General features: G+C 39.5%; 1 protein-coding gene across 1 annotated transcript in view; it reads left to right on the plus strand.

The window, feature by feature from the left end:
• Positions 1–178: 178 nt before the first annotated feature.
• The window catches only part of EFCAB5 (EF-hand calcium binding domain 5), a 42,385-nt gene continuing 14,992 nt past the window's right edge, over positions 179–27,571 (plus strand). Inside the window, exons 1-12 of the mRNA XM_075032789.1 lie at positions 179–4,664; positions 4,771–4,943; positions 7,954–8,529; positions 12,919–13,075; positions 13,775–13,838; positions 15,691–15,761; positions 19,377–19,532; positions 24,341–24,440; positions 25,153–25,299; positions 25,468–26,040; positions 27,212–27,280; positions 27,422–27,514. Of these exons, the coding sequence (XP_074888890.1) occupies positions 7,964–8,529; positions 12,919–13,075; positions 13,775–13,838; positions 15,691–15,761; positions 19,377–19,532; positions 24,341–24,440; positions 25,153–25,299; positions 25,468–26,040; positions 27,212–27,280; positions 27,422–27,514 (1,996 nt within the window). The 5' untranslated portion in view covers positions 179–4,664; positions 4,771–4,943; positions 7,954–7,963. The remainder of the gene's footprint in view (positions 4,665–4,770; positions 4,944–7,953; positions 8,530–12,918; positions 13,076–13,774; positions 13,839–15,690; positions 15,762–19,376; positions 19,533–24,340; positions 24,441–25,152; positions 25,300–25,467; positions 26,041–27,211; positions 27,281–27,421; positions 27,515–27,571) is intronic.

Genomic DNA, 27,571 nt, shown 5'->3' on the forward strand with positions numbered 1-27,571 from the left:
CTTGACGGTTTGGGTTCTGAGACAAAGGGCCAAATACTATTAAGCTTCATTTGTTTTGCAGTTTCAGCCTGGTGCTACCAAATCCGTGGGAATTTTGACAAGGAGGTAATTAGGATCGAGAAATGTCTTGGGCATCTAATGACAACACTACGTACGGTAAACAGAAGCCAGTCTAAGTATTAAACAGAGCAAACTCTTCTTTAGAAGTCAAGAGTGTATATTAACCCATTGATTCCTTTTGAGCACTTGGTCCATATTGCTTTCATCTGCCACTCAGACTGACAGGACTGTACGAGACTCTTTTGCCCCTGTAGATCTAAGCACCAGAGGAGCCATGGGGCAGCTCTTCAGGCTATTCCCCAGTGTCCTGCAGGCAAAATAATTAGCAAGGAGGCTCTGGTAGCTGGGCTTTGCTGCAATGAAGAAGTCAGGCTCGCTAATGAGGCATTTTGCCTCCTCGTGGACAAGGGAGGAGGAAGGACAGGCTCCCTAAGCGGGACTAAAGTTGAGCCTACAGAGCACACTGCACAGCAAGCCAGGGTCCTGAACATGAAAGAGTCCAAAAGAGCCCCCAGTGGGATCCGAGCACATGGGGAGAATAAGCAAAACCCATAGGTAAACAAAGAGTCATTGTCCTGCGTTTTACAGCCATCATGTTGTTATTTTGAAACACAGTATTTATGGGAAGTGTGCTAGCAGCGCACTCTGATTTATGGCATAGAGGTCAAGAAAATGCCTTCCAGACCCCTTCAAAATTAGTATTCCCCAAGTTCTGCATATTCCACAGCTTCCCAATAAAACAGTATCTTTTTCTGAGCAGCCTCTTGTCCGGTCCCTCCCATTTATATATTAAATGCCTTATCTGCTCTGTGGGCAAATCTGCAATACACGTGGTTTTGGTGTATCTGTACAGTAGATACAGACTGGCAAAGACTATTCCAAATACAGACATCCTTTTGCCCTTATAGATAAAGCAAGCTGCAAGTTTGGGGAGAAAAAGGACTGCTCTGTGCTTGTGAGTTGCACGTGCCAGATTTTTTCACACTTTCAAATGACATAGCTAGACCAGTAAGGCTGTTAGGTGTGGCTACTGAAAAAAGCTCTAGCTGAAATTTCAGCAGAACTTCTTTCCTATCAATATTTGCTACTTGTTCCAGCTATATAACTAAACTGCATAAAGTATATTTCTCAGACCATATTAGTCACCTTTTTATTTAGTTTGTACCCAGTTCAGGAAAGAACAGCAGTAAAACGTTAACTAAAACTGTCGTGGATCAGCAGTATAATGGAGCACATGGGAACCTTTTTGTTTTCAATAATTTTAAAGATTATTTAGGTTTGCTGCTATATTCATTGTAGATGCTTTTTGTTATATTTTACTCAAATATGGTATTGGTTCTCCTAACTACATTTTTCTGTCTTATTTTCTGTGAAACTGAAGAAGTGCTTTGTCTCCTGGCAAAGCATTTCTTTCTTTCAGGTAAAAATGATCCTGCATCACTTTGTAGTCCCTCGGAGAAGGTTTTGGGAACATAAGAAAGATGAACTGAAGTGCTTGGCTACCTATTGGTTATACAAAGCATCATGAAGCTTAGCAGAAAGAGATTCTTTGTGATTACCAACCACTGTGTTGAGGTGGTAGCCAGATACAAGGCCATACTGCTGTAAACTTTTTGTCATGATTTTCAGTGGAGGCAGGAGTCACATTTGAGGATGGGAAAGTTTTTTCTTCTCTGGCATATGACAGGAATCTTAACGCTATTCACCTTTCTCTAAAGTATAATATCTAGGTTGGTTTGTTTCATGCAAATGGATTCCTGCAACTATAGGGCTGCTTCGAGACATGTAGCTTCTGTTCAGATTCACCTGCATTGATACAGAGGCTAGGTGGAAGACTACAAGTTCCCAGAGTATTCTAGCAGTTCCCTCATCTGGGACTGGTGTGTCATTCTGGATTTTGAGCAACAGTCGTGCAGGGATTACTATCAAGAAATTATTATTTAAACCAGCTTCCAAAATAGACTTTTGTGACATTTTCATATATCCTGTAACTCTTCCGGGTATTTGAACAGCAAACACTTTTTGAAAACATTTACCCCACAAGTAAATAATGGAGTTGCTATCTACAGTTAGCTAAAGGTCCAACATATCAGTTATTAACTACAATAATCACAGATTGCAATGGTTCTCTGAGCCATTAGAAAGGTATAATTTGCATGTGCAATGTTTTTTAGCAGCAGAATTTAAATGTGGAGGAGGAAGCTATAAGGCAGATGTATTCTGATTGAAAAGAGCAATTAGAGGGCAGCCTGTGGTCACAGCATCATGGTTGGTACAAAAAAGAGACTGGAAGCCTGCGGCCTTATTCTCCTGTGCTGAAAGGACTGCGGTCAGCACCTGCAGCTTTAGCCCAATATATCATTTAAAGGATGTGAAGCTACACATGAGCTGGTTTTGTATGCATTTCCAAAACTGACTCTTTTCTTTAATACACTGCAAACATTTCTCTGGCTGACACAACTTATTATTACTACATGTCAGGGCTCTTATTGCATAGTCTTGGCATCAGCTGCAAAAGGCAACAGAGTGCTCCCAAAATGTATCTTACATAGAAAAACAAAAAAAGATAGAAGAGGCAATTCCAGCAAAACATCTGTGATGACATATTCAGCCCATTATTTTGTCAACAGTGCAAGTATTTGATGGCATAATAAAAGGATACACTTTGCTTAGCAAAAACATTAAGGGATAACGGCCAAGTTAAATAGGGTGCGATTAAAGGTTTGCTTAACCCACGGGATTCCACTTCCAGAAAAATAAAAATAGAGCCATTTTGATCCTTCCTTCCAAGTTCTATTTGTATGCTCTTGTTTGGGGGTTAAAAAATCACTGTAGGAAAAGGGAGAGTATTTTTCTAATTTATGTTTCATACGGAAAAAGATAAAGTTTTATAAGTTAATCATAATAGCAACAGAATCCTGAATTGCAAAGGGGAAAAATCAAGCCCACCTGGGAGAAGAGATAACAGGAGTTAATCACGTGCAAACTGCTTTGAGGAAAAAAGTGCACAATCCAGTTTAAAGCTTCATTTTAAATTATTCCTGTGCACTAATTTTCTGCTTCATTTTATTGACATAATTGATACTATACTTCAACACATCTTGGAAATACACTGCAATGAGCATATTTCCTTCTGATATGTTTTTTCAAATGAATAGTGAAGAAATTATATTTTATTGCAGCGTATTTTTCACATGAGAGTTGACTTATATGTGTTTTGTGGGGGTTTTGTGCTGTATTTCCTCTCTGCAAGCAAATACTGAATTCTAAAATCAAGTCAATATTGTAGTTTCTATGGCATATTACTACTACACTGGTAAGCTTGGTGTTCCAGTAGTATTGAGAGTGTCCAGAAGAAACATTTTTTCAGAGAGACAGCACAGATGGCCAAAGGTATGTATAGAAGTTGCAACCATACAAATTTTTCTGAAATATGTACAGGAGTCATAGAAGAAAATAAACATTGTCAGGTACAAACACCAGGAGTTTCTATAGTGTCCTACTTTCCAGAAGACAGTATGAAAATAAAATAAAAACTGGGGCTTTTGACTGTTCACTAACGTACAATTGTTATTGTAATTTCTGAGCAAATTTCCTCCTTGTAAAAAACCCGTACACAACATGCACAATTTGTAACTTGTATGGCAGGTCTTAGGAACAAAACTAAACCTTTTTTTTTAAGGGCAGCATAAATGTTGTACTGGGTGTATGTTGTGGCTCCGGGTGCATGTCACTTAGAGCTACTTCCAGTTCCAGAGTTTTACAAATTAATAATTATTTACCTTGGTGTTGTGGTTTCTGTAATAAATAACAAGTGGACAGAGAATGAAATTTTTGATTCTGCAATTAAAACTCCGGAGTTCCTAGAGAACAAATGTGACTGATGGTAACTGTATCAGATTTTGGAAAAAATTTGTTATTTATATTAAACCTCATCATTTCAAGTTTTGTAACAAGGTCAGCTGTCCCATAAAATGGAGAGTAATACTTTGCTAGAGGGTAGGGTACTGTGCAGCTGTTCCAATGACATACACCATAGATAAAGTCACAGTTCAGTTTTCCTGCAGGTAGGCAGTCCAAAGATCATGCTTCTTCCAGTGCAAAATACAAAGGAAAAACAGCATTAGATAAACCTTGTTTCCTGGCAGAAATTGCCATAAATTTCTCAGCTGGAAGTCCTGCATCACACCAAGGAAATCACTGAACAGGCACCTGATTTACATTAGTATAAATGAGTGCAGAATGGCTGTCATAGATGTTTTTGGCATTTCCCTTCTCCTTTCCCTGTGTTGCATATTACTTTTCAAGAATATAGGAGAAGTTATTAAAGGTGATTCATCACATTCCTTTAGATTCAGGTTTAAAGGCAGTCTAAGAAAACGGCACTATAAACTCCCCCTTTATTAGTGCTGTACATGCCTTTCCTGCAAGGCTGCTTCAAAGCGACACAGTTCTTTACAAAAACAAGAGCCTGGAAATGTTTAAATTGAGTTTGTATTTAATTTTTTTATCTCTCAGATTCTCACATCTGGTTAATACAGTCCTCAGTTCAGCTGGTAATGGACTTGCGACAGTTCTGGAGTTTGTGAACCTTGAATCTGAAGGTAAACCTCGTGTCGCTGGGCACCTGTGGATTCTCTCTCTGACTATTTGTGCCCTTAATGTTGTCTGTTGCTATTCATAGTCTTTTTTATTTTATTTTATTTTCAGTCATGTGATGCAATGATCTAAGTTCAGTAGAGAAGAGTCTGTTGGGCTGCCAAAGCCAAAAGACAACCTACAGCAATTCCGAGTCGGGGAAGAGACATAGCAACCTTTGGGATTATTGCTTAGCAACTGCAAATACACAGAGGAGTAAAACTCACAGCCCGGCTCCACAGCAGGTCTGAGAAATCCCTAATTCACTTTAAGATTTTTAATGGTTGAGAACAGATGGGCATATATTAAACTCCTATTCATTTGCAAAGCCACTTTGAAAGCAGGACAAATGACATCTGTTTTGATACCTGCTCCAAAGGTAAGAAAAACAGTTCTTCAGAGCTTCAGAAAGCAAAAGCGAAAGACTTTTTTAAATTTAATTGTATTGAAAAGAAGATCATGTATGAAAAGGGTATTGGGCTTTTTGTGATTGGTGAGACAAACATGCTCTATGAAGCACATCAGGGAAAGGCAAACCTATTTCTGAGCAATAGAGTGTCAAGGAGGTTGGACTCTCTTTTTGAAAAGACTTTTGTAACTCAAACATCTCCAAAATATTTACTCAGACAAACTTTAGTCTTTCCTGACCCTATCCCACCCATCAAAATCCCCTAACAGAGTAACAATGGAACCATAAAAATCTTATTTATGAGCAGATTTGGGTTTTGTACAGAAAACAGAGGAATAATCTTTTTGTACCTGCAGGGATTCCAGCAAGAATATTTCTCTCGCAGAAAAGGAGCCAGGAAAGTGGCATCCTACTAAATAATGAAAAGCTTGTCTTGCCTTCAGCTTGGACAAAGGCTTACAGGAAACTTTATATCACATTTCAAATTTCCTGGGTGTTTCTAAAGCTTGTCTCTGTGCACCATGCTTACCATTATTTGGACAATCAAGCTTCCACTTGGGAATGTCATAGGCCGCAAGAGCTCTATATATTATGTGCCAAATTCTCAGCTAATGTAAATCAGCACTGAAGTTTATGAGCCACTGGTGTCTTATACAAACTGGAGGTGTGTCCCTGTAATTCTCCACAAATTCCCAGTTTCAGGGTCTGATTCTAGCATTCCTTTGCTGTTTATTTTAACAGTTATTTGCTGTTTGTATGTTCTTCCATACCCTCTTCTTCTTTATCTGTCCTGCATTAAAGCAGCGGGCATAGTTCTCTATGCTCTGCTTCTGTTTGTGGAGTTACGCGAATGCCATGGAATTGAGATAGAACAGTCGCGCTTAGTTTTTGTTTTGTTTTGCTTTGTTTTATCCAGAGACATAGAGGTACTTTATAAACATTTACCGATCCTCAAACTCATCCTAACAAATGGTTGAGAGCAGTGTAGAAAATATATTCATCATTATTCAGAATCAGCCACCTCATAAAGCAGAGTGCAGTTGTCACTTTAACATTGCACAGAAACTGCAGAGCGGTTTCATAAAGGATGTTAAAAAATAATATAAGTATTTGAGACTGCAAGAACAATTTATTTTGGCATGACAAAACCAGCTGATTTGGAATGTGACCAGAACATTTGGTTAACACCCTGCTTTGAACCAGAAAGAGTCTGGTTTTACAGCTTATTGAAAGAAACTCACCTAAGCAAGGAACAATTTGACAGGGTTGACAGGTTTCCCTTTCTACCGTTATTAATCTGGACTCCTTTACAGCTCATGTCCTTCAGTGGCAAAACCAGCTACCATCTTAAAACCCTCTGCATGGGTCAGGCAGGCAACTTGATCCATAAATTCGTCTCACTCCCCAGCAGGTAATCATCTTTGAAAACAAATCATAAGATGATGCCAACAAGCCCATTGAGAAAACATAGAAATTTAGTGCTGTGAAGCATCCTACCTATCCAAGCAGTATTTGGACTCAAACAATGGTAATGAACCAGAAGGTCAACATATTAGTAATTACATTTGTGTGCCAGGAGGGCTGTAGATCACATTTATGCATTTCCTGGAAGGCTGAACTCTCTTCAGAACAGCTACAAATGCTTAAAAATGAAGAGCAAAACATATCAAAAGCAATGGTATTGCTATGGATACTGAAAGGCCTTAGCGAAAAGCACTTTTAAATGAGAGCTTGGAAAGGATAGTGTGGCAGCAAGTTCAGAGTGGAGTTTCATCTTTGATTTGGAAAGATGTTAGGCTCACTATTAATATCATCTTTCCCTTGCTGTTGTTTAACACTGAGCTGGGTTTTTTGCAGCATGCTGGTGATTTTTCATGCTTTGAATCAGGTAGTTAGACAACATTCTGCTCTGTCCTGTATGTGTAAATCCCATTACAAATGCAGACAGTTATGTGTGGAGACATACAGCAATAGTTTTCAAATTGTGCCTTGTGAGCAACTCAGTTTCTTCCTGACATTTCACAGAATGAACATTTTGAGAAGAAAACAGGAGAGTTTGGGAAATTGTAAAGGGAGGTATCTGCAACTCTCTGTAGGTCTGTCTTTTACAGAGTAATCTACAAGATTAAGTGCTTGTGAACAGCTTAATTACAGAGTTCATGGTATAGAGTTTCCCTTCCTGTAGGAGCTCTGCTGATCCATACACCTGTGTCCCCGTTACCTTAACAAAATGTCCAGAGGAAAAAATAATTGCTGAAGTTGAAATACAGTAGTCTATGGGACAAGCCTCCTACTGTTTTTCACAGCTACAGAAAAGATGAAGCAGAAGGTGGCATGTAGAGGAATCTTGCTCCTAGGCATCTGGTATTTTCCATTACTTGCTTCCTTTGTCCCATATCCACTGGATTTCCTGGAGGCATGGAGTGAAGCCTAAACAGAAATAATGATACTAGGAGTAAGAGGAATCCACTGGTTAGAACTGGGGGACAAGACTTCCGAGCACTGTTCACCGCTTGGTTTCTGAGTGTCTAAGTGACCTGGAATTAATCACTTCTCTTCTGTGTCTCAGTTTCTTCTCCTGTAAGAAAGGAACACACTTATTTAGTTGCTCTGTCTCCACGGGCTGTTGTGATACATAATTAATCTTTATAAATCATTTACTGATCTTTGAAGTAAAGGGGCTGTATTTTTATAAGAGTACAAAGCAGCAGTAACAGAATAAAAAGGAACATAGAAAAAGAATATTAGTTAATTCCTAACAATAGACTTTCTTCCTGTGTCATCTGCTAGGACACTGCTGCATCTTTTGGCATTATATAACATGCTGCTTTTGTTCTGTGTCACAGTGATTGAAGTATGGCTGCTCAGCCAGAAGCAGCAGCCCAAACTGCAGATCTAAAACATCCCAAACTTGGAGGTAAGAATATGACTGCCACAGAAATGAAGAGAAACCAGGGGAATGATGAGCTGCCATGTCTTAATAATTATGCTCTGTGGAAAGAGTGGTTTTATGAAAAAGTACAGCAGAGGTGTCTGAGTCTGCAGGAGACAAAGGTGAAGATGATTCGTGCACAAAAGGCAAAAGAAGAAAAGGTAAAGAAGAGGGAACCCCATGACTGGCTGTCCCAAGAGTGGTTCAGTGAAGAGAAAGAGTCACTAGATACACGCATCTATTTGCTTGACAAACTCCTACCTACATTAATCCCAGGAATGGAAAAACTGTTAATGGAAGTGGAAAGAAAGAATGTGCTTGCACCAGACAAAGAACCAACCAAATTTAATCCAATTTGTTTTCTTGGAGAATATCTGATGAGACATAATCCTCAGTATAGTATTTCTACAAAACCAAGCCCATACCTGAGAGGAATGAAGATGGTCACAGAGGAGCTAAAAACTGAGATGCCAGGTACAACATCAGAGAGGTGAGAGAGTTCGAAGTGTGGCTGGTCACAAGACCAGAGCTGGTGTCTTGGTCTCTGTTTTACGAAAGGAATGGTGTGACTGCAGCCTGGCTGGCAAAGTGTCAAACAAAATGAACCTTGTGGAGTACAGTGCCAGAGATGGTAGTTGTCTCTCATAAAAACTTGAGAAGCAAGACAAATGCCAGACCATGTCACACAAAATGAAACACTAGTTATTCCTGTTTAAGGCATATTCTGCCCTTCACAAGTATATAATTCCTCTTGAGACTCTATCTTAATTACATATGTGAAATGCAAACTGCTTTCAAACCGGTCTAGGTTAGTGACAGCAGTTCTTTAGGACAGCTGTTAGTATCAAAGGTCTATAGAATCTTCAGATAATTTCTTCTATATTCTTCCAAACGTAATAAAAATAAACCTTTTTTTCCTCCTTCAGGATGGTTTCTCTTGACCAAACCAACAATAATATTGTCCTGGCACATTGTAGAAACTTCTTCTCCTAGAATTTTTACTTAGGCTTTCCGTTCAGATTCTTTTTTCCCTTTAAAGTAGAAACTGGTTTGTATTTTATTATGTTGCTTATTTCTGGGGTGTATTTCAGTGTAATATGATGCTTTGCCTACCTTTGTGTAGGCAAGTGTAGGCACTTTGTGTAGTGCTTCAGTGTAATATTTATTGAATATTGGAAGGGGGTTCCATGACATCTTACAATATGCTAAGGTTAGAATGTGAGTGCATTAGGTGAACAATAATGCTTTCATTTTCATTGCTGTATTCAGAAAAATATAGAAGTGAACATTTGTGTCTATAGATGGCCCAGAGGTGATTGTGAATTATGTCAAAATTACTCATTCACTACTAGATCACTTTATACTATATCTGTGTTTGTAGAATAATGACTTCTATTTGAATGGCTGTCTCTTCTATTTGCATAAATAGTACATACAGCTTGAAAATTGGTTTCAGGGTTTCAGTGTCAGGAATTAGGGAAGTAAAATGTTGACATGTCTTATGCATAAATTCCAAATGAAGATAATTGAAGTTCCCGGTACTATAATGAATAAAAGAATGTGTTAAATCTCTCTCTACTGCTCTGAGTTTCTCTCTCTGCATTTCTACTCCACATACTGTTACAGTTCAAAGGAACATGCTTTGTGTGAATACAACTAAAGCAGTGTGATAAGTGAATTTCATACAGTCACTTAACCTCCTTTTTCCCCACAGATAAAAGCAATTATAACTGACTGATCGTGGTCAGTGTGTAAGAGCTCAGCTTTTTGGTTTTTCTTCATAAGCAGACATACAGTAGTACGACCAGAGCTGGTAAAAGATTTTCAATTTTATTTTTTATTTTTTAAATGCCAGTCCACTGAAACAAATGATCTGGGGAAACATCTTCTTTTTCAGTGAGCTTTCACTCAAGCACAGACTGTTCTGGGGGAATGTTTAGGATGCCAGCCTTGCCACACCTTTGTTTTGGGGACTGTTTCACCATTCATATTGCTTCACAGAAGGACACCTGGATGCAGGAAGTTCAGAACCATATATCATTTTTATTTTGCAAAAGAAATTGAATTAAAATACATAAAATTTCCTGGGGTTTTGGGTTGGGGTTTTTGTTTGGTTTGGGGTTTGGGGTTTTTTTCCTGCTAAAATACTCTTAGCTTTAATTGTGAATCAGAGTTTATTTCTGGAGAGGTCAGATTTGCCTGTAGAATGCAAAGTGTTGGCTACCAGTGACTTGTTATCTTGGCCTTGGTTGTTAAGTCCATGTTTACATTTGGAGACAGGTTCTCAATTTGTAGCTATGAGACCTGATGCAAAGGAAGTGACTATCAAGACTTGTAGAAATCAATCTCTCTGTAGACAGCTCTGCCACGGGGGTTTATGTAGCCATAGCTGTAGCAGGTTTTGCATATCCGCTGGTAGTAGTATCATGGGATTTGCATTCAGAGCAGCTCAGGATTTACATATTTGTGATGGCTGTATTGTGGGATTTGCATAGGATTCTTAAACCACAGCAGCACAGAGGATTTTACCAACACCATGTAGCACTGAGGCTCCTAACGTCAGTCACTGGCTTTCTAAACAGGAAAAAAATGTTACAAGAGAGATGCCAGTCTGTGCTCAAAATCTCTCATATAAGCACCAGAAAGATGAGGAGTGGAATTCTGGCCCCAATGAATCTCCCAGGAGCCTTGACATTACCTTCAGGAAAGGCAGGATTTCACCACAGGTTCTTACCTAAAGCTTACCAGTCCTCAGAGAGCTCTCTCAGGCTTCCTCCGGTCTCTCCTTAACTGCCACCTGACCGGGAGTCAAGGCATGCAGGAGAACAGATGGGAGAAATTCCTCATCCAAATGGATTGATACCTGAAACAGAGACTTTATTTGTCCAGGAATGGTAGTCCTTCCGTCTGAGTCACCCATCCTTGTGTGGGAGTTAGGCGGCTGTCTTCCTGAAGAAACATGTTTCATTCCGCAGGGACAAGTCACCCTCACTGCCATCTCATCTCTTCTGGAAATGTCTAATACTTGAAATGATCTCACTTTGAAACGGGTGCCCAACGCTGCTATAGCCTGTTTTGCCGTTATTGTCTAGGAAGGAAGCATTTTGTCCTGCTCCAGGGACACCAGGCAGAGGATGCAGCTGCCTGGTGTTTTAGGATCCTGGAAATAAATGCAAAACTGCAGCACAGCGCAGGTGCAGCACGCACTGTAACGTGTGCTGGGCACTGCCCGAATTAATCACCAGAGGCAACTCCTAGTATGGCCTTAGCTCTGCTTTCAGCTTGCAGAGCACTCCTGAGGAGGACCTGCAGCTAGAAATGGTCTGGTTTTCTCTTTCTGTCTGTAGCATATATTGGAGAAAAATCTGTTAGTCCGTTTAGCTTGATACCTGCTACATACCTGCTTTTTGCTGTGTTTGTGAAGGAGTCAGAAGATAGAAAATTGTTTTACCCTTCCCTTGCTATCAAAGTGCCGGTGGCTGAACTGCCTCAGCAAGCACTTGTGCAAGGCCCATGACCGATTAAGGAACCCAGTTATTCATTAAAAAACTTCTGTGGTAAGTGGCCATGAAGAACAAGTACCTAGTGATAAAACTGACTGTGATCAAAATGTATTGGTGTAACGTGTTGAACAGGCCTTTCTATTCATTAAAGAAAGTATCATTGGTTTATAATGTCTAGGATGACCCCATAGCAACAGAAGAGAGCAGGGACAGGATGAGCCCACCTTCACAATGTGTGAAACAGGGGGAAGAAGCGAGCAGAAATCGTTAGTTAAAATATAGTTTCTGGACTAGCGTGTTCTCAGGTACAAAAGAGGAGCAATACAAAAGAGGGTGTAAGGGAGAGCCGCAGAGGTGAGCAGGGCAGCTGTCTCAATGCAGACAATTCCAGCAGCCCCCGTGAGCAGGAACTGTGCTCCCCATATGAACTGATCCTTTGGCTCTAAGTGTTTTGAACTTCCTAAGGGCTTTTTTTTTCTTTTCCGTTTCATAAATGAACAAAGTCAAAACCAAATCAGATGAGTTCTACAGGATCAATTTGATTCAGTTGTTCTGTTGTGCAAAATGGAGGATTGGGAAAAACATGGCTGGGTGATTAGAGAAGCAAAGAAAATGGAAGGAAGAAGAAAGAGTGGTACTTTTAGTCCAAGCTTGCAAACGCCATGTGTTCAAAATGACGGAGAGGTTGGTGTATTATCCCTGTCCTGAGGCAGTAAGGACTTTATTGTGTGAGACTGCTTAAGAAATTTCATTGAACATTGTTCTTTGCCAGTGAAGTGCTTATGTGAAATGGTACTTAGGCTTTGAGACAAATGCATAGTGATGCAATTTTGTTGGTAAATCAAGTGTAGCAAAATTAGGCAACTCTCTTCCTGCTAAAATTGAAAGGAAATTGAAGGACATCTACACAATAAATGATTAATACTACTATAAATGTGAAGGTAAAATTTATCACTGTTGAAACTACACAAACTAGGAGAGATGTACAGATGATTTTTCCTTAAATGTCTACCGCGTACTCTACAAGAGGCTCTGTCCACAAGCACATATCTGACACTCAGAGGTTATTTCTTCAGATTCATAGTTACACTAGATTTCAGGAGATGATACATGTCAGAATATAAATACTCTCACCTCCTTGGAGCTTCCTTCTGAAAAGCAGATTACTAATATCTAGTCCAGTAGTCACACTAATAATTTTGTGCCTCAAACATCAAGTATTTCTTTGGAAAAAAATCTGCTTGTACTAGAAGGACAAGAATTTCAGTAAGAAGTTATTTCCTTTCCTTTTGTTCTTCAGGGTAGGCTTAATCTGTTATATATCTTAAATGTGTTTATGATGGTATCTTTCTAAACCATATTCCCATGTCCTGCAGGCTGGCCAGGATGAAGGTGGAGGCAAAGAACAAACGTAAGGACAGGGAGCAGGTGGACAATATGAAGTCTCAGGTGAAAGAGATGAGAAAGGAGGCGCTGGCAATTCAGTTCAAAGAGTGGACAGTGGATGTCAGTGGCAGAATACCGGTTGCACTGGTAACTAGGCAAGATCCTTGTTAACACACTGCTATGCTTGTTCCAGATAGGAGGAAAAAGAAGATCATGGTAGTGTCATCTGCCCTGGCATGGCAGCGTGGAGCACAAGGATGGGTAATGGCTCTGACATCCCTTAGGGTCAGGGTGCAGGTCGCTGTCTACCACTTAGCCTCACCAAGCCCTGATTCCCCACGAGCACGTGGAAGGATTGCAATGCGTTCTTCACAGAGGTCCTGGGAAGCTAAATGCCCCCTAAGGTACTCAGATACTCCTGAGGTTGTTGGATCTGTACCTCATCACTGGATGTCCTTCTCTGCAGCTGATTATCCCTCAGAATCCCCTTAAAACGGTCTGGGGCAGCCACCCTTGCTCTTCTGTGGCCTCCATTAAATCTTCTTTCTACCCCTGGGACTCATACAAATTGATACTGCAGCTCATAAAAGATGCGATTTGCAGTAATTGTCATACATCTCTTGGCCCAAGCATCTTTCTTACAAGACACACAAGGCCCCTAGGAAATTGGGCTGTGGTTACACACAGCACAACATAGACAAGGTCTACATTTAACAGGGCCCACCTATGTGTGGTAAGAAGCATGGCTGGCCCGTACAACTGATTGTCCTGGGTGATTTATTTTAGTAATTGCCTACCGTTGTAGGCACGAAACAGGCCTTTGATTATTATTACCTTGATTTGTAGGTTCAGAGTGCCCTGAGGTCTTTTCCAGATGTCATTGCTTCTGCTCCCATAGATGTGAGAAAAGGTAAGTTTTCGATGTGTCTCCTTTAGTTTTATTTCTGTGGTCTGAATTCTGATGCAAACTGTGAGCAAACAGCAAATGGATTTGATAATAGAGAAAGACTCTCTAAGGGTAGTTACACCAGCTAGGATATGCACCACAAATCTTCAGACAGATTGGAAAGAGACTGAACCACCATGTGATTCATTAATATGATCTTGAAAAGAATGAAAAGAAGTTTAAAAAATCTTTCAGAGAGATAAAAAGATCAGATGCAGGCGCTTTCCACTTACATCCTGCACTAGCCAGGCATTGCCATGTGCTTATCACTGTTTTTAAGAATCAGTGTAACAACAACCTCCTCCTTCACCTGCCCTATCAGATGGTGTTCATCACATGGGAGGTCTTGGAAACCCCATGGGCAGCTTGGCGTACTGGGAGGTGTGGAGGAAAGGTAGGATCAACAAAATTAAAGTCTGACAGTGTTGTTATTTCTTATAGTTTCAGGGGAAATGCTGAAGCTTACCCTGCACTCCAACAAATAGCCCATCTTGTCTAGCTGTTCCCTTTGCCAGTCCCTGGCATGCCAGTGACACATAGCACAAGGGCCTCCCTCTGTACCAGAGCAATCAGCACAGACAGATTTACATAATTCCTGTCCACTTTATATACCTTACACTTGACCTCCTCGAATAATGATAATTGACTAGATAGAGCCAGGAACATTGAAGTGGCAACATACAGCCTGCTGCCAGCCCTTTACATCAAGAGCCTGTAATAATCATCAATAATAACGAATCTGCCTTTGCTGGAGGATAGGATGATAAGCAGGGAACCTCGAGAGTGCATTTCTGCTTGCTGCTGGAGTCACCTCTGTCTAGAGCCTGCCCTTGCTCAGCCCTTTCTGTATTACAGAATTGTTCCTCTGAGTAATCATCCTATATTGGTAGTACGCTGTGAGAATGCCAAACGCAGCCCTTGTGCTCCTGCTGTGGTGGCTGTGGTTCTCAAGTGTGGACAGATACTGGGACGTGAGATTGAGAAGAAAGTTTCTGTCCAGATCCTTGCTCTCCAGATGCTGGAGGTGCTTTATGTCATATTTCACTAACAGTGTGGCTCCATTTCTTAATTTATTTCATTTAATAGCATCCAGTATACACTAACAGAACATTAAGCTTTGTTTTATAGTTTAATAAAGATAATGTACAGTTTAGGAATGTCTTAACCAACAAGAGAGAAATGCATTCTATGGTGAATTTTCTCATTACTCCTGATATATTGTAGAAGAAAGAACAGAAAAATAATCCTGACAGAAATAGTATGTCTGTGCTCAAAGACCTCATTCAGAAATCTATGTAGACATTTGACATATCTTCTCAGTTCCATTATAGCAGCCCAGAAGCTGACCAAAAGATAGTTTTGAATACTGTCATCAGTAAAAATATTCCCACAGATCTTCTTGGGAAAATTACTATGATTTTCAGATTCCACTCTTGCAAAGCAGAATCCATGTCCCCAGAATTTTAAGGCAGTTTTATCTGCTTGTTAAATAAAAAATAATTTCTTCCCTCGCATAATTAGTTGTAAGTACCGTTAAAGTCATTGCAATTTGCACCAACATATGTCAAGAATAAATATGACCATACAGTTCTGAATACGTAAGTGCAGATTCTCAGCAAGAGAAATATGTAAGAATCAGATTTAGGTAGCCTCTATACAGTCAGATGCTTCAGCTACTGTGTAGGATAACCTCAAATAAATGTAATCCAGCATGAGAAGAAAGTTAATGTAACATACAGTGTGCAAAAAAATGTGTACAATATGCTAAACCACAACTGTTTGCTTTCTAAACCAGTATCCCTTCATTTTTTACTAGCAGTCTGTGACAGGAAGCTGGAAATCATAGAGACATTGGAAAAAAAAGTAAACATAGATGAATTCACAGAGGTGAGAAATTAAATAAGAGCATTCGATTCAGAATATGATGTTTATCACAAACTAGAAGCATTTCCCTGGGGACGGCTAAGATGAGTAAGTGAAGGGCTTCACTCCTCCAGCATCCCATGTAACTTGTTGTATCAGGACATTTCATGGTTCATCCCCATACCCATCCTTTGCTATCTCAACGCTTCCATTCTGGCCAGCAAGGGGGAAGTATTTTGTTTTCCTCAGAGCCACAGCCTGTGCTGCTCTCTGAGAAGTTACCCTCGAAGCAGTGGTTTTTAGGACATCCCTCTCAGCCCCTTTCTAGAATGCCAAAGCCCTGAATCACTTATGAATTCAGATTGTGTATTGGCTGCTCAAGGGAGGTTTGGTGTCCCAATACAACCATTAGCCTGAGGTAATTAGTACTGTCCCCAAAGTATTGTTATTTGTGATTAAGTTCTATTAACCACATTAAAACCCAACAAGTGATGAACTGGGATGAGAAGCTCTACCAATTTTGCCCTGAACCATTACTGGCCTGAATCATTACTGGCTTGAACCATAACCAAACTGCAACAAGTGTCATAAATGTGTGAGAAGCATAACCAGGCTGAAAAATACACAGTTTTAAAATCAAGAGCTGTTATTGAGAAACATCAGAACTGTGTTTTTAACTCACCAAAATCAATAAATGTAGTTGGAAGTTTCACTCCATTACTCTACTCTTCATCAATTTGAGAACAACCCAATCTGTTCAAACTATATTTACTGAAAAACTCTCCAGGCCAAGATTTTGCCAGCCATTTCTACCTACGACAGAGCTAAATTTTATGGCTGGGTAATTAAACCTGTGAAAAGGGATGTTTAGAATAGAAATAATGACAGACCCTCAATTGCAGCAGTGCTAGTGGGTGCTGTTACAATAATTAAAAACAGAGTATAAAGCAGCTGTGCAGAGACTAATTTCAAGCAACCATGTGTGATTTTTGTGCCTTCTTCGCTCTCAGGAGACTCACATGTTTGGTATTTTGCACAGAGATGCATTTTTATGATAACTTGTTGAAGGCTTTTTTAAGCATGAAATGAGGTATTTTTAAATTTAACCTCTGAAAAACTGCATTTAATTAAGAAAACTGTTGTGGATAATGGGAGCCCAGAGAATTGCTTTTGTCACTGCAACGAAGCATCAATCCACAACCCCTATGGTACATGTACAAGCACTGAATGAATTCATGCTCCATTAGCATTAGAAAAATGTTTTAAAATATATTTTGTGTACTCTTTATTTTAACTCAGTTAAAGATATTACAACAGAGCTCAGAAGTACAAAAGACATCTACCATCAAGCTGTCTGATTTACCAGCCAGTGCAACATTGTTCTCAGAATATATTCTCTGATGCTTTTTCCAGCCCGCTTTTAATTGAATCAAATGATGAGGCTTTCATCACTTCCCTTGGGAAACTGTTCCATAATCACAGGCCTTGCTCTCAGGACAGGACTGCTTCTAATCCTCAGCTACAATTTACCTTTGTTCATCAGTTTGCATCATCCACCAAAATCAGAAAGAGAGATGGTCTTTCTCCACACTGGTCTAGGCCCTTTCACATGTGGAAAGCATTGCTTTTTAATGGACCTTAAAATTAAATGGCACTTTTTTTTCCCTTGAATTCAGTACAGCTTTGGGTTACTTAAAGGCTGTTAGAAACTCAGTAGAGAGACCTCACACGTTGTTATTGGGGTTTGGGGGGTTTTTTTCGGACATGCAAAAGAGTGGCTGTTGTATTTTTACATCCTTCGTGACAAGCTCGTGGAGTCTTTTATATTAAAAGCATTTCAATCCCAGGGACCAGTCCTTAATAGTTTATTTCACTGGCTTTGTGCTCTAACATGCAGACCCCCCAGCAGTCTTGACACAAAGGTGTTTACACCAAGGGAAATACTCAAATTGCCTTCATAGGGTCAGAATCAGGCTTTAAAGGTGAGATAATTTTCTATGACTGCATGTGGCTTACTCGATTTCTGTTGAGATCAGTAGGAACAAAAAGCAAAGATCCATTGTTGTTGATGATAATGTGTTCACAAACTACAGTGAGGTCTCACACCAGATAGCAAGAAGGACGTGTGCCAGCTTTCTTCTGATGGGTGTCAAAATCTCTTGGTTAATAATAAATAAATGTGTGCTTATTATGTGTACAGTATTTTACACAGTAGAGTGCTTTACACACATCGGCTAAGAAAAGCTTATGACTATGATAGTTCCTCCTGCCCACAGAGCCGAACATACGCTACTAAAAAATTTTCTGTGAAGCTGTTAGACAGCAGTATTAATACACAAGCCTTTGGATGTGTCATCAAGATGACATACAAAATAACCAGCTGCTTGCCCAACCTGCCTCCTCCCAACTGCTGTCATCTTTAAGGTTCATCTGTCACAGGGCTCCAGGTAATAGCTCTGAAAAGCTAGTAGATACATGTAGCCCCAGATCTGCCACCTTCTCTCCAACCCACCTACAGCCTCTCTTTTTATGCTGAAATGCAGAAAAACCACACATTGCGTTAGGAGTTCGTCTTTCCCACCAGCCACCCCTCAGGCCATTGGCTGCTGCTTTTCTGCTCTTCCTCTCTTCTCCACTTGTCCCATATATTTGGAAATTATGCAATATAGACATGAATAATAATAACATATATTAATATTTCACTTTGGTAATGCCTGTGCGGCATTTCAACAAGTCCAAGTCATTCTAGCACTTATGTCAGGTATCCATACTCTAAAAATGGGATAATGGGAAACATTCTGTGTTTTGGAAATTCTTCCTTTTAACTGTATGGCCTCCCTGTTACTGTGGCTGGCTCCAGAAACCTGCTGTAATAATTCGGCACAGGCTTTGGGATTGTGGTTTGTTCTGATGGCCATTATTATTTATGTCATGCACACCACATTTTTAGAACCATATTGCTTTTGCTCATAAAAACCACATGGCTGTAAATCCAAAGTGTTAAAGTGTCTCCAAGGCTTGAACTTAAAATAAATCTCGAGTCAGTAGTATTCCCAGTGTCAGGGGACTTAGGTGACAGCAGGCTCATTTTCAAAAGGCTCTTTCCTTTTTTTATTGTATCCAGGCTGGTTCTCTAAACACTGAAATCATGGCCAATGGTCATTTTGTGGCATTAGAGAGTTGAGTGACTGTCAGTTCTGCAAAAAATAATGGCTCAAAATGCCTCCTTGGGAGTAAAGTCAGGAATACTAAATGCTACAGAAAACCATTGAGGACTTATATCCTCTCTGAGATAACCTAGCTTAAGCAATGACATTTCATAGGAGGGATTCTGATCCAGCATCTGTGAACCACTCAACATGATAAGTGACTCTGGGCCAGGAAAGGAACTGTTCAACATGTGTTTGTGCAGTGCCTAGCACAGCGGTGTCCCAGGCTTATTTGGAGAATATTGCTGCTTCTGAAAGAAAGAACAAAGTAGGCAGCGTAGCGTCCATGCACCAAGTCTGCATTATGTTAGCAGATTCAACTACAAATCCCTATCTATTTCATTGCATGCAACAGGTTTTTAGGAGCTCAAATAAAGGTGAAAATACTTGAAGAAAGCTAACCATTTATACTGCTGCTTTCCCTCCATAGTATGTCCATTCCTACACTGAACATTTTTCAAATGACATGTTCCAAGAAATCCTGAAGCATCTCGGTCAGTGTGCTGATGACTTCCAAGAAGCAATAAGACATGATACGTGGAGGCAAATGTTTGCTGATCTCTTCCTAGATTGTGATTATGGAAAGGTAGGCAAAGCAGCAATCAACCTAATTTCAATATGGTGATGCTTCTAGTTTGGTATTTCTCTGGGTCACTGCTTTCTTTTTATTCTTCATGACTCTAGATACTATCTTTGTGCTTACTCGGCATTATTTTAGGGAAAAATAAGTGCTGCATTGTCTTCAAATTCATAGCTCTTAGACACAGATATAGCCAATAGCCTATGAGCTGATAGCTAATTAGTAATGAAATGACCTAACCTGATGGCTTGGGGCTGAAGTTTGATGATTCTGGAGAAGAAGTTAGCTACGCTCTTTAGTACTTCTGGTCATTACCTGTTCCCACAGCACGTTCAGAATGTTTGGGTGCTAATTTGTCTATTCAGCTGTATTTCAGCAAAGATAACCTGATATAGATTGACCTTAATAAATGTGCACAATAGTAATATAATGTGTTAATTATGTTGCATTAATTTATACACCTTTAGGGCTTCTATCAATAAATCTCATAGTTTAAATTTAAAATGCAAAATAATCTATCTTTACAACCTCTCTGAGAAAAGTACTGTGAACTTCAACCACAGTTTATGGACAGGAAATTAAAATACAGTAAGTCAGTTACAGAGCTGGAAATGGAACTCAAAAGCCATAATTTGGTTTTCAGCAGCTCTAAACTCTATCTGTCATCCTCTGAATACACCTGCATGCCCTTTAAAAAAAAAAAAAAAAAGCTAGACTTATCAGAAAACCAGTAAGTTGCAGGAGCTGAAGAATCAATGGCATAAGCTATTGCTAAAAACTAGGGCTTCATCCAAAAAGTATGGTACTTGTTATGAGTACCTCAGATAGCCAGTTGCTGGCTACTACACAGCAAACGGTTGCCATAATCTTACAGTTTTCTCCCCTACATAAATTATATATTCCATCCAGCACTCCTCTAGTGATGTTTACAGCATGCCTACCCAGAATGAACTGTGCTCTACAATGTCATGCTAATAATGTCATTACCTCTAAGAGAATGGAATTACAGAGCACGTTTCAACACCAATGGTGTGTTTGAGAGAATAGCAGGCAAGCTGCTGTTTCAGGGATGAGGAAAGAAATGTGTCTACTTCTTAGCTAGAAGACATTTCATTTTCCTATTGCTCTGTCAAGAAGAGCTATGATGGATCCTCCTGGGTAGAGTAATATATAAAGTCGAGTCCTATCTTTGCCATGCATTTTGAAAGGATCCCTTCTTTCCCTTTCATGTTTTTTAATGTGACTTTCCTCCTATTATTTCTGTGGCAGTAATCACCATCTCCATGCTACTAATCCCAGTGGAATCTCAGAGGCAAAGAGCCAAAAATACTAGCACAACATAACAAGAGTGAGCAGCTATCAGCACAGAAGCCATCGCTGCCCAGAAAAAAATGATCAGAGCACAAACATGGTTGCTGTATCTAGCCTCTGAGGTAGCCTTGCTCTGCAAATTGAGTTCACTAAACTGTAGTGTGGACCATGCAGTTCTTTTAAACCTGACCTGGTTTCTTTTGTATAGCTCTAATAAGTCCTGCCGTACTGTACCCACAGGGAAGATAAAAGATGCAAACTAACCCAAGGACTTCTACCACTTGAATGTGATCCATTACCTGTAGTACTCATTCTGCAAAGCACAGCAAAGCAGTTGTTTCAGTTCCTAATTTACATTTGTTTGGTAGCAGGCAGTTATTCCAGTCTGCATGGTGAGTGTGGCTGGCTGCCTCAGTGAGTTGCAATTAGGGCCAGGGAGCTGAGAAAGCAGTGTTTAAATTACAGTCAAATTAGAAGGTATCCACATGATCATTATTATGATTTCAAATGCATGCATCCAGAAGGATGGCAGCTCAGCAAGAACAGCCTGGACTATACAGTGAAGCAGAAACTTTCCAAGACAATACCAGAACACAGTTGAATTAATGCTCTAATGCCCAGAAAGAGCTATTGCTCTGTGAATTTTAAGCTTATCGTCTCTCCGTGCTCACACGTATCAAGTATAGTTTCTTTTATACATTATAACAGAATCTACATTAATTTTCAGGGACGTTTTAAGCTTTGGATCGTTAAACGTAACTGAATTTAGTCAGAGTTTTCAAACTAATGATGTTTGAGACACATCTGATTACCTTCCTTGCAGTACAGCAACAACAAAGTCTGCTTTCTCATGACCTTTTCTGAGTGTCTGTTCTGCCCATCTTGCTCGCTAACAAGCATACTGTGGTGTTCAAGATACACACGTCACATTTCCAGAAAAACAATCAAGCGGTTAAACACTGACCTATCACCGATTAAATAGCAAGTCTGGTTTAGTCTGTGTTGTTAAAGGAATTACTCATAGATCACGGAACATTGCTGAAAACAACTGAGAATCATCACCTGCCAATATCGAGGTGACAAGAAAATTAGGTCAACATGTTTCAACTCTCTAGCCACTAAAGCTGGCACTCGTTAAAAGTGGAGACAAGTTTTGGGCGGTTGTACAAACACAGATGGTCTGCTGTTATTTCTAGTGGATGCCGTACCTGTCCTGCCGACGAGACTCAGTACAAAGGGCTGATGGGCAGGAATCTTTCATCAGCCTCCCCAGTCGCACACAAAGTACAAGGAAACATGACCTTTGCTAGTAAATTTAGGAACGCCGAAAGACAGCATAACTGGGGGTGGGACTGTGGAACTGGTTGTCCTGTTGTAATGCTCCTCTCTTCTACAGATAGCTTTACTGTGACATGTTCCTCCCAAGGTAATTTGTAAGGAAAAGTGTCCTGAAATAACAGGAACCTCTGGTAGAATGGCAAATCTGTATAAATTGGAAATGTTAAAAAAAAGGTGGAAAATATACCCCTAATTTATATTCTGTAATTTCTGAAAAGGAATTTACTATATTTAGCAATATATAAAAATAAAATTATTTCATCTAAATCACAAAAAACCTCTTCTAGAATCTGAGTTATCTAAATCCTCCAAGTACATTATTTTAACATGACAAAAAAGTATCTGAATCCCAAACCAACATTTTTATTTTCTTTTCAATAATACTTCATTGTTTTCTTTTTAATAGTACTTCATTCATTGATTTACCTTTTTAATAAAACAAAGCTTTGCATTACTGCTGCCAGCTTCAAGGCAACCAGCAGATGATTGTGATGAGTAACAGCTGAGGAAATTTAAAGGGAAAATTAAGTGTGTGTAATGGAAATACTGAATGGAGAATCCAAATATTCCACAGAGATCTGGTAACGTCTTCAAAAACATGTTCTGTGTTTGTGTATCTACTAAATGGATGCAGAGTCCGATCTGATACATTCAACTGAAAAACAAACAGCATAAAGAAATGTTTGCATGGGAACGTGCAAGGTATTTGTATATGAAAGTCAAGAAGATGAAGATACTGGGAATCAGGCCCTACATCTTGTAAGTTTAGGGACAGACTTATGTGATGACATTTGTTGTTCCAAACCCACACATGGCTGAAATTCAGCTGTAATTTCCAGCATTTTTTTACCAGCAGGAATTAAGATACCAGAGTCTGAAACACTAAAACTGGACTGGACAACAAGTTACAGTTCAGTTCTGATCCTTTGTCAGAATTTGCAAAATCTTTCAATTCCCTTTACAGTAAAAGTGTTGCAGTAACAGAAAATGTGATTTATTCACTTAGTTTTCAGTATTAGCTTCCTTGGGAGGCAATTCTCCACTAAATGATGGGTATCTCTCAGCTGTTTTCAAGTCCTCTGTTCCTAAACATTGATGCTATTAATGATGGTTTTAGATTATAAACAACACAGTCATCTTGAGCTCATTTCCAGAAAAGAGCAGCAAACTTCTTCCTTTCGTTCTTCAGCCTAAGGGCAGGAAAAGTTCACAAAGAATTAAAAGCTCGGTGAATTTTACATTTTGCAGTCTTTAAGAGCAAAATGTGAAAAGGAAATCAATAATTCAGTTGGAGAGCTACTTGTTACAAATAATGAACTCAAGTAAATCTGTTTTCTAATTAACTACTGTCTTTCCCTAATGGGAGGGAGATTACAAAGGTGGTAGGACTTAAATAATGACAACAGGAATTCACCATAAAATGGAAAACTTGCAATCATTTAGATTTGCTTTACTTTTTAAATTCACAATTTCCTGATTGGAAATGAACCATTTAATTGTCTTTTCCTGGTTTTACTGTCTGTATACACTCATTCTGAGCAACAAGGACTCATTCTGAGCAACAAACTCTGCATGTTCCTCTGCACTGTAACTACGGATACCTCTCTCACCTCTGTGATCAAATGTGTATGGATTTTTAAAGGAAATTAAGCAGGTTGTCATAATAGCTCAGATTTTTGGACTAATTATTTTCCCAGGAAGTTGCCAATACATAATGCTTCAAAGGAAATGATGGGGCACAAAACCAAACTACAATGTGCAGTCACTAACATAATACAGCACAGCCCACAATATGTGAAAATTCTTCTGCAGTACTGTCTGGCAATCAGTGTCTGTCCTGAAAGTATGAAATGTTGAAGCTTTGATCTTTATGTGAAGAACTCCTTTGGCAGAAGGGGTTACAACCACCAACTGTAATTTGTCAAGAATATGCAAGAGGATGTGCCTGCAAAGTGATAGGTATGAGGAGTTCCAGCAAAGCCCAGAGAAGAAATTTTTGCCTCTATGAAATGAAATTAACTGCTTTGAAATTTGTACTGATGTTCTGGTAATGGATAATTTTCAGTCACAGTAATTCTTAGGTAATGGTGCCTTTGTAGTGCTGCAAATGTTGATGTACATCCCAAGAACCAAAGAAAAAAAACAATTGTAATCTTTTTGTCTAGGTTGGTCTCTTAGACAGACGAAAAATACTTGCCCTGCTGATAGACTTCTATGACAGAAGCCCCGTGATTGCTAAGAGGGGATTCTGTAACCCAAGGCAGTGTAAGTATATGGGATGTTTCAATTGTGGTTAAAACATTAGGAGGTCATATAAGGTTGTATAGTGAATTTATGTTTTATAAGTGTTACCAGAAGTGAACACAGCCTAAAAAAGGACCCAAATGAATGCTGTGACCTATACACCATAATTTGCAAACATGTTTTGCAAACTGTGATGCAATGTTCAGAAATACTTCAGCATCCAAAACTTTTCCTTCCTACAAAATTCTGAATTACTTTTTGAAAGTAGGATTAAAGAAAGACTACTTTTCCTGAAACAGTTGTTCTTTCTTACTGGGCAATATTAGAAGTTAATTTTGTGTTTACACTAAAATTTCTCCAGGAACGTGGAAAGATAAAGAAAAAACACAGGGAATCATCTACGGGAAAGTAAAATATTTTTAAGATATTGGACATTCATTAATTGCTAAGATCAAATGCAAGGCAAATTACAGCTTTCCTTCTTAGTATGGAGAATTATGAAACATTTATTTCAAATATGGTGTAATACACAATAACAAGTGCAGTTCTCTGCAGGCAAAGACATTCTGAAGTTCTGTGTTTCTGAGATGCATGTTTGCAGAAGGTACTTTCTGACAGTGTTTGTATTTGCTAGGAAATACCTCTCTTCTTTTTCTTTGAATTTTCTTGTGCAATACTAGAGAACATAAAACCAATCCAAATGATCAACTTATCAATATTTTTTCTATTTTAGGGCCAATAATTGAGCTGCAAGAGATTGAGCTTGTGGATTTATGGGGAGGCCTTGATGAACAGGAAGTTTGTGAGGAACTCAGCGAGAAGTTAGTCTTGTCACAAACAGGAATTTTTGAGGGAGAGATTTTAGCATCTGAACCTGTAGGTGATAATAGACAAGGCACATATGGAATGAGAACTAGTGTCAGAGGAGGTCTTTTTGAACAAAAGGGCATAAGTGAAGCTGAGACTGGAGGAATTTCTAAAGAAGAAAACCAAGCAGCAGAATCAACTGATGCTGAGTTGAGAAAGGAAGGTGAGGATGCTGCGTCAGCAGTGAAAAGCACTGCTTTTGAAGCTAGTGATTTGGATGGAGATACCATACATAGGGAGAAATCCAGTTTCCATGAAGATATCAAAACTGAGAGGCAAACCGAGTCTGCAAGTGCAGACAGACAGGAGGAAGCTTTCCCAGGATCAGCCTCTACTGGGTACAGTCTCAGTAAAGATGGAAAACCTGGATCTGAAAAACAGGTAGAGGAAGAGGAATTTAGCCCGGGTAGAGACCCTGACACAGAAACAAATAGGGAAGAAGATTATCGTATCTTGGATGGAGAACCTGGCTCAGAAGAGCAAGTTTGTCAGAAGGAGGACAGTGGGATTGCAGAAGCAACCAACACAATTTCAGGACCAACACCTGAAGCTATAACCACAACCTCAGAAGACAGAGCTGTGGCAGACATGGACATCATTGCTTCAAAACAGGATGCTCCAGTTGCAGAGGTTGTGAAAGAAACTCCTGCAAGAAAAGACAGTTTTTCTAAGCAGCATGGCAGCCAGTTTGGCCAACAGACAAGCTCAGAGACAAGACTGCAGGACAAGGACCTTCTGCAAGACCAGGGTAAAGGTAAAGCATTCTCCTTTATTCTGGCAGACCTTAATCTTTTTCAACATATACATTTGGATGGTTTAACTATAGGTGTGGTTTTAATCCATTCCAAAACTATTGAAAGTATGTGAGTGATTTCTGAATACACAAGACCATAAGCTTTGATATCTTGTCAGCATGGTGTTTCCTGCCAAGGTTTCAGAGTGTGTTCCTCTCACAGGGCGGCAGGTGAGTCACTTTGCTGGTGATCTGTATTCAAGGCACTGAGCAGACACTTTAATTCAAGCTGGGACTTTCTGAAGCAGCAGCATTTTTATAATAAGGAGAAACTTTATGTTCTGTTTCAACCTGTAATATTAGTATAGCAAGGCAGGAGCCTGAGCATGTAAAATATAGAAATGACTTTTAATAATTTTTAGACTGTGATTGCCCATAGGGAGATATAGTATGGGATCATTTAGCAGGAACCTTTCATTTTAATCTCTCACTGTGTTTCCAAAGGACTACCATACTTCCTAATTGCGTACAAAGGCCCTTATTCCAGGAAAGCTGTGGTCAGGCAACTGTGTTTCCTAAGGGGTATGTAAGGACCAACCTCCTTGCTAGCACTCTGTGAATACACTCTTGTGTCTCACAGTTTAAAACACTGCAAGAACTGGGTCTACATTGCCAGAGCAGTCTAGTGACAGACGACTTATGAAAAGGGCTGTAAAGCCGATGGTACAGCCCAGTGATACCTACAGCTTTCTGTAGTTAACTTTCCAGTACACAGTGCTAACCTGTCATTCAGCTAGTCCCTGGATGTGCATCCTGCATTGTTTGGGGCATTCAGTACTTCCACCTTCAGAGCAGATTCCCACCCTGTTCTCACAGAAACGATGGTGTGGTGGTACGATGCTCTTTGAGAGAAAGGTGAATGGAAGCAAGAAGTCTGAATATCATTTTGAACCTATCTTGGAAAAGAATTTATCTTATTATTCTTGCTAAAATGGGTATTTGTAGCTGGGCTTAAGAAATGTGACATTCACCATGTGAATTTCAGGAAGCAGTATTTCCAGACAGTAAAAATAAATAGCTACTGATAACAAGGGTAACTCCAGAGACACAGAGGTAGATTTTACATATTAATCAGCAGGGTGCTCAGACTAGTAAGCTCTGGTTCACAGAAGATTTCTTTTTAAAATTGCAGGTCCAGCACACTCAGACAGACAGGATTCTCCAGCTGAAACTAGCGAGGAGTTTGAAGTGCCATGGTCAGGTAACTGCTCATGTCAGCTCTTTTCATCTGCTTTAGAAACTATAGCTTGCATATGTGTATTTAAAGGCTTTTAGAAAAGGTGTATCTTGTGTCTTTTTAAAAAGCTTATATCATTACAAGGTATATTTTATCTTTCATCAGGTGACCTTCTGACTTGTGACCTAAGTTGCAGGTATAGCAGCTATGGAGCAAGAATTCCAGAGGACTGGAAGCGTGAGAACACTAGATTTCCAGGTATTTGGTCACAAAGTTGTGTGTTCACTTGGGCACATAGTGGCTGGCAGTGTCTGC

The sequence above is a fragment of the Buteo buteo genome, chromosome 7 (genome assembly GCF_964188355.1).
Source record: "Buteo buteo chromosome 7, bButBut1.hap1.1, whole genome shotgun sequence".
Lineage (NCBI taxonomy): Eukaryota > Metazoa > Chordata > Aves > Accipitriformes > Accipitridae > Buteo > Buteo buteo.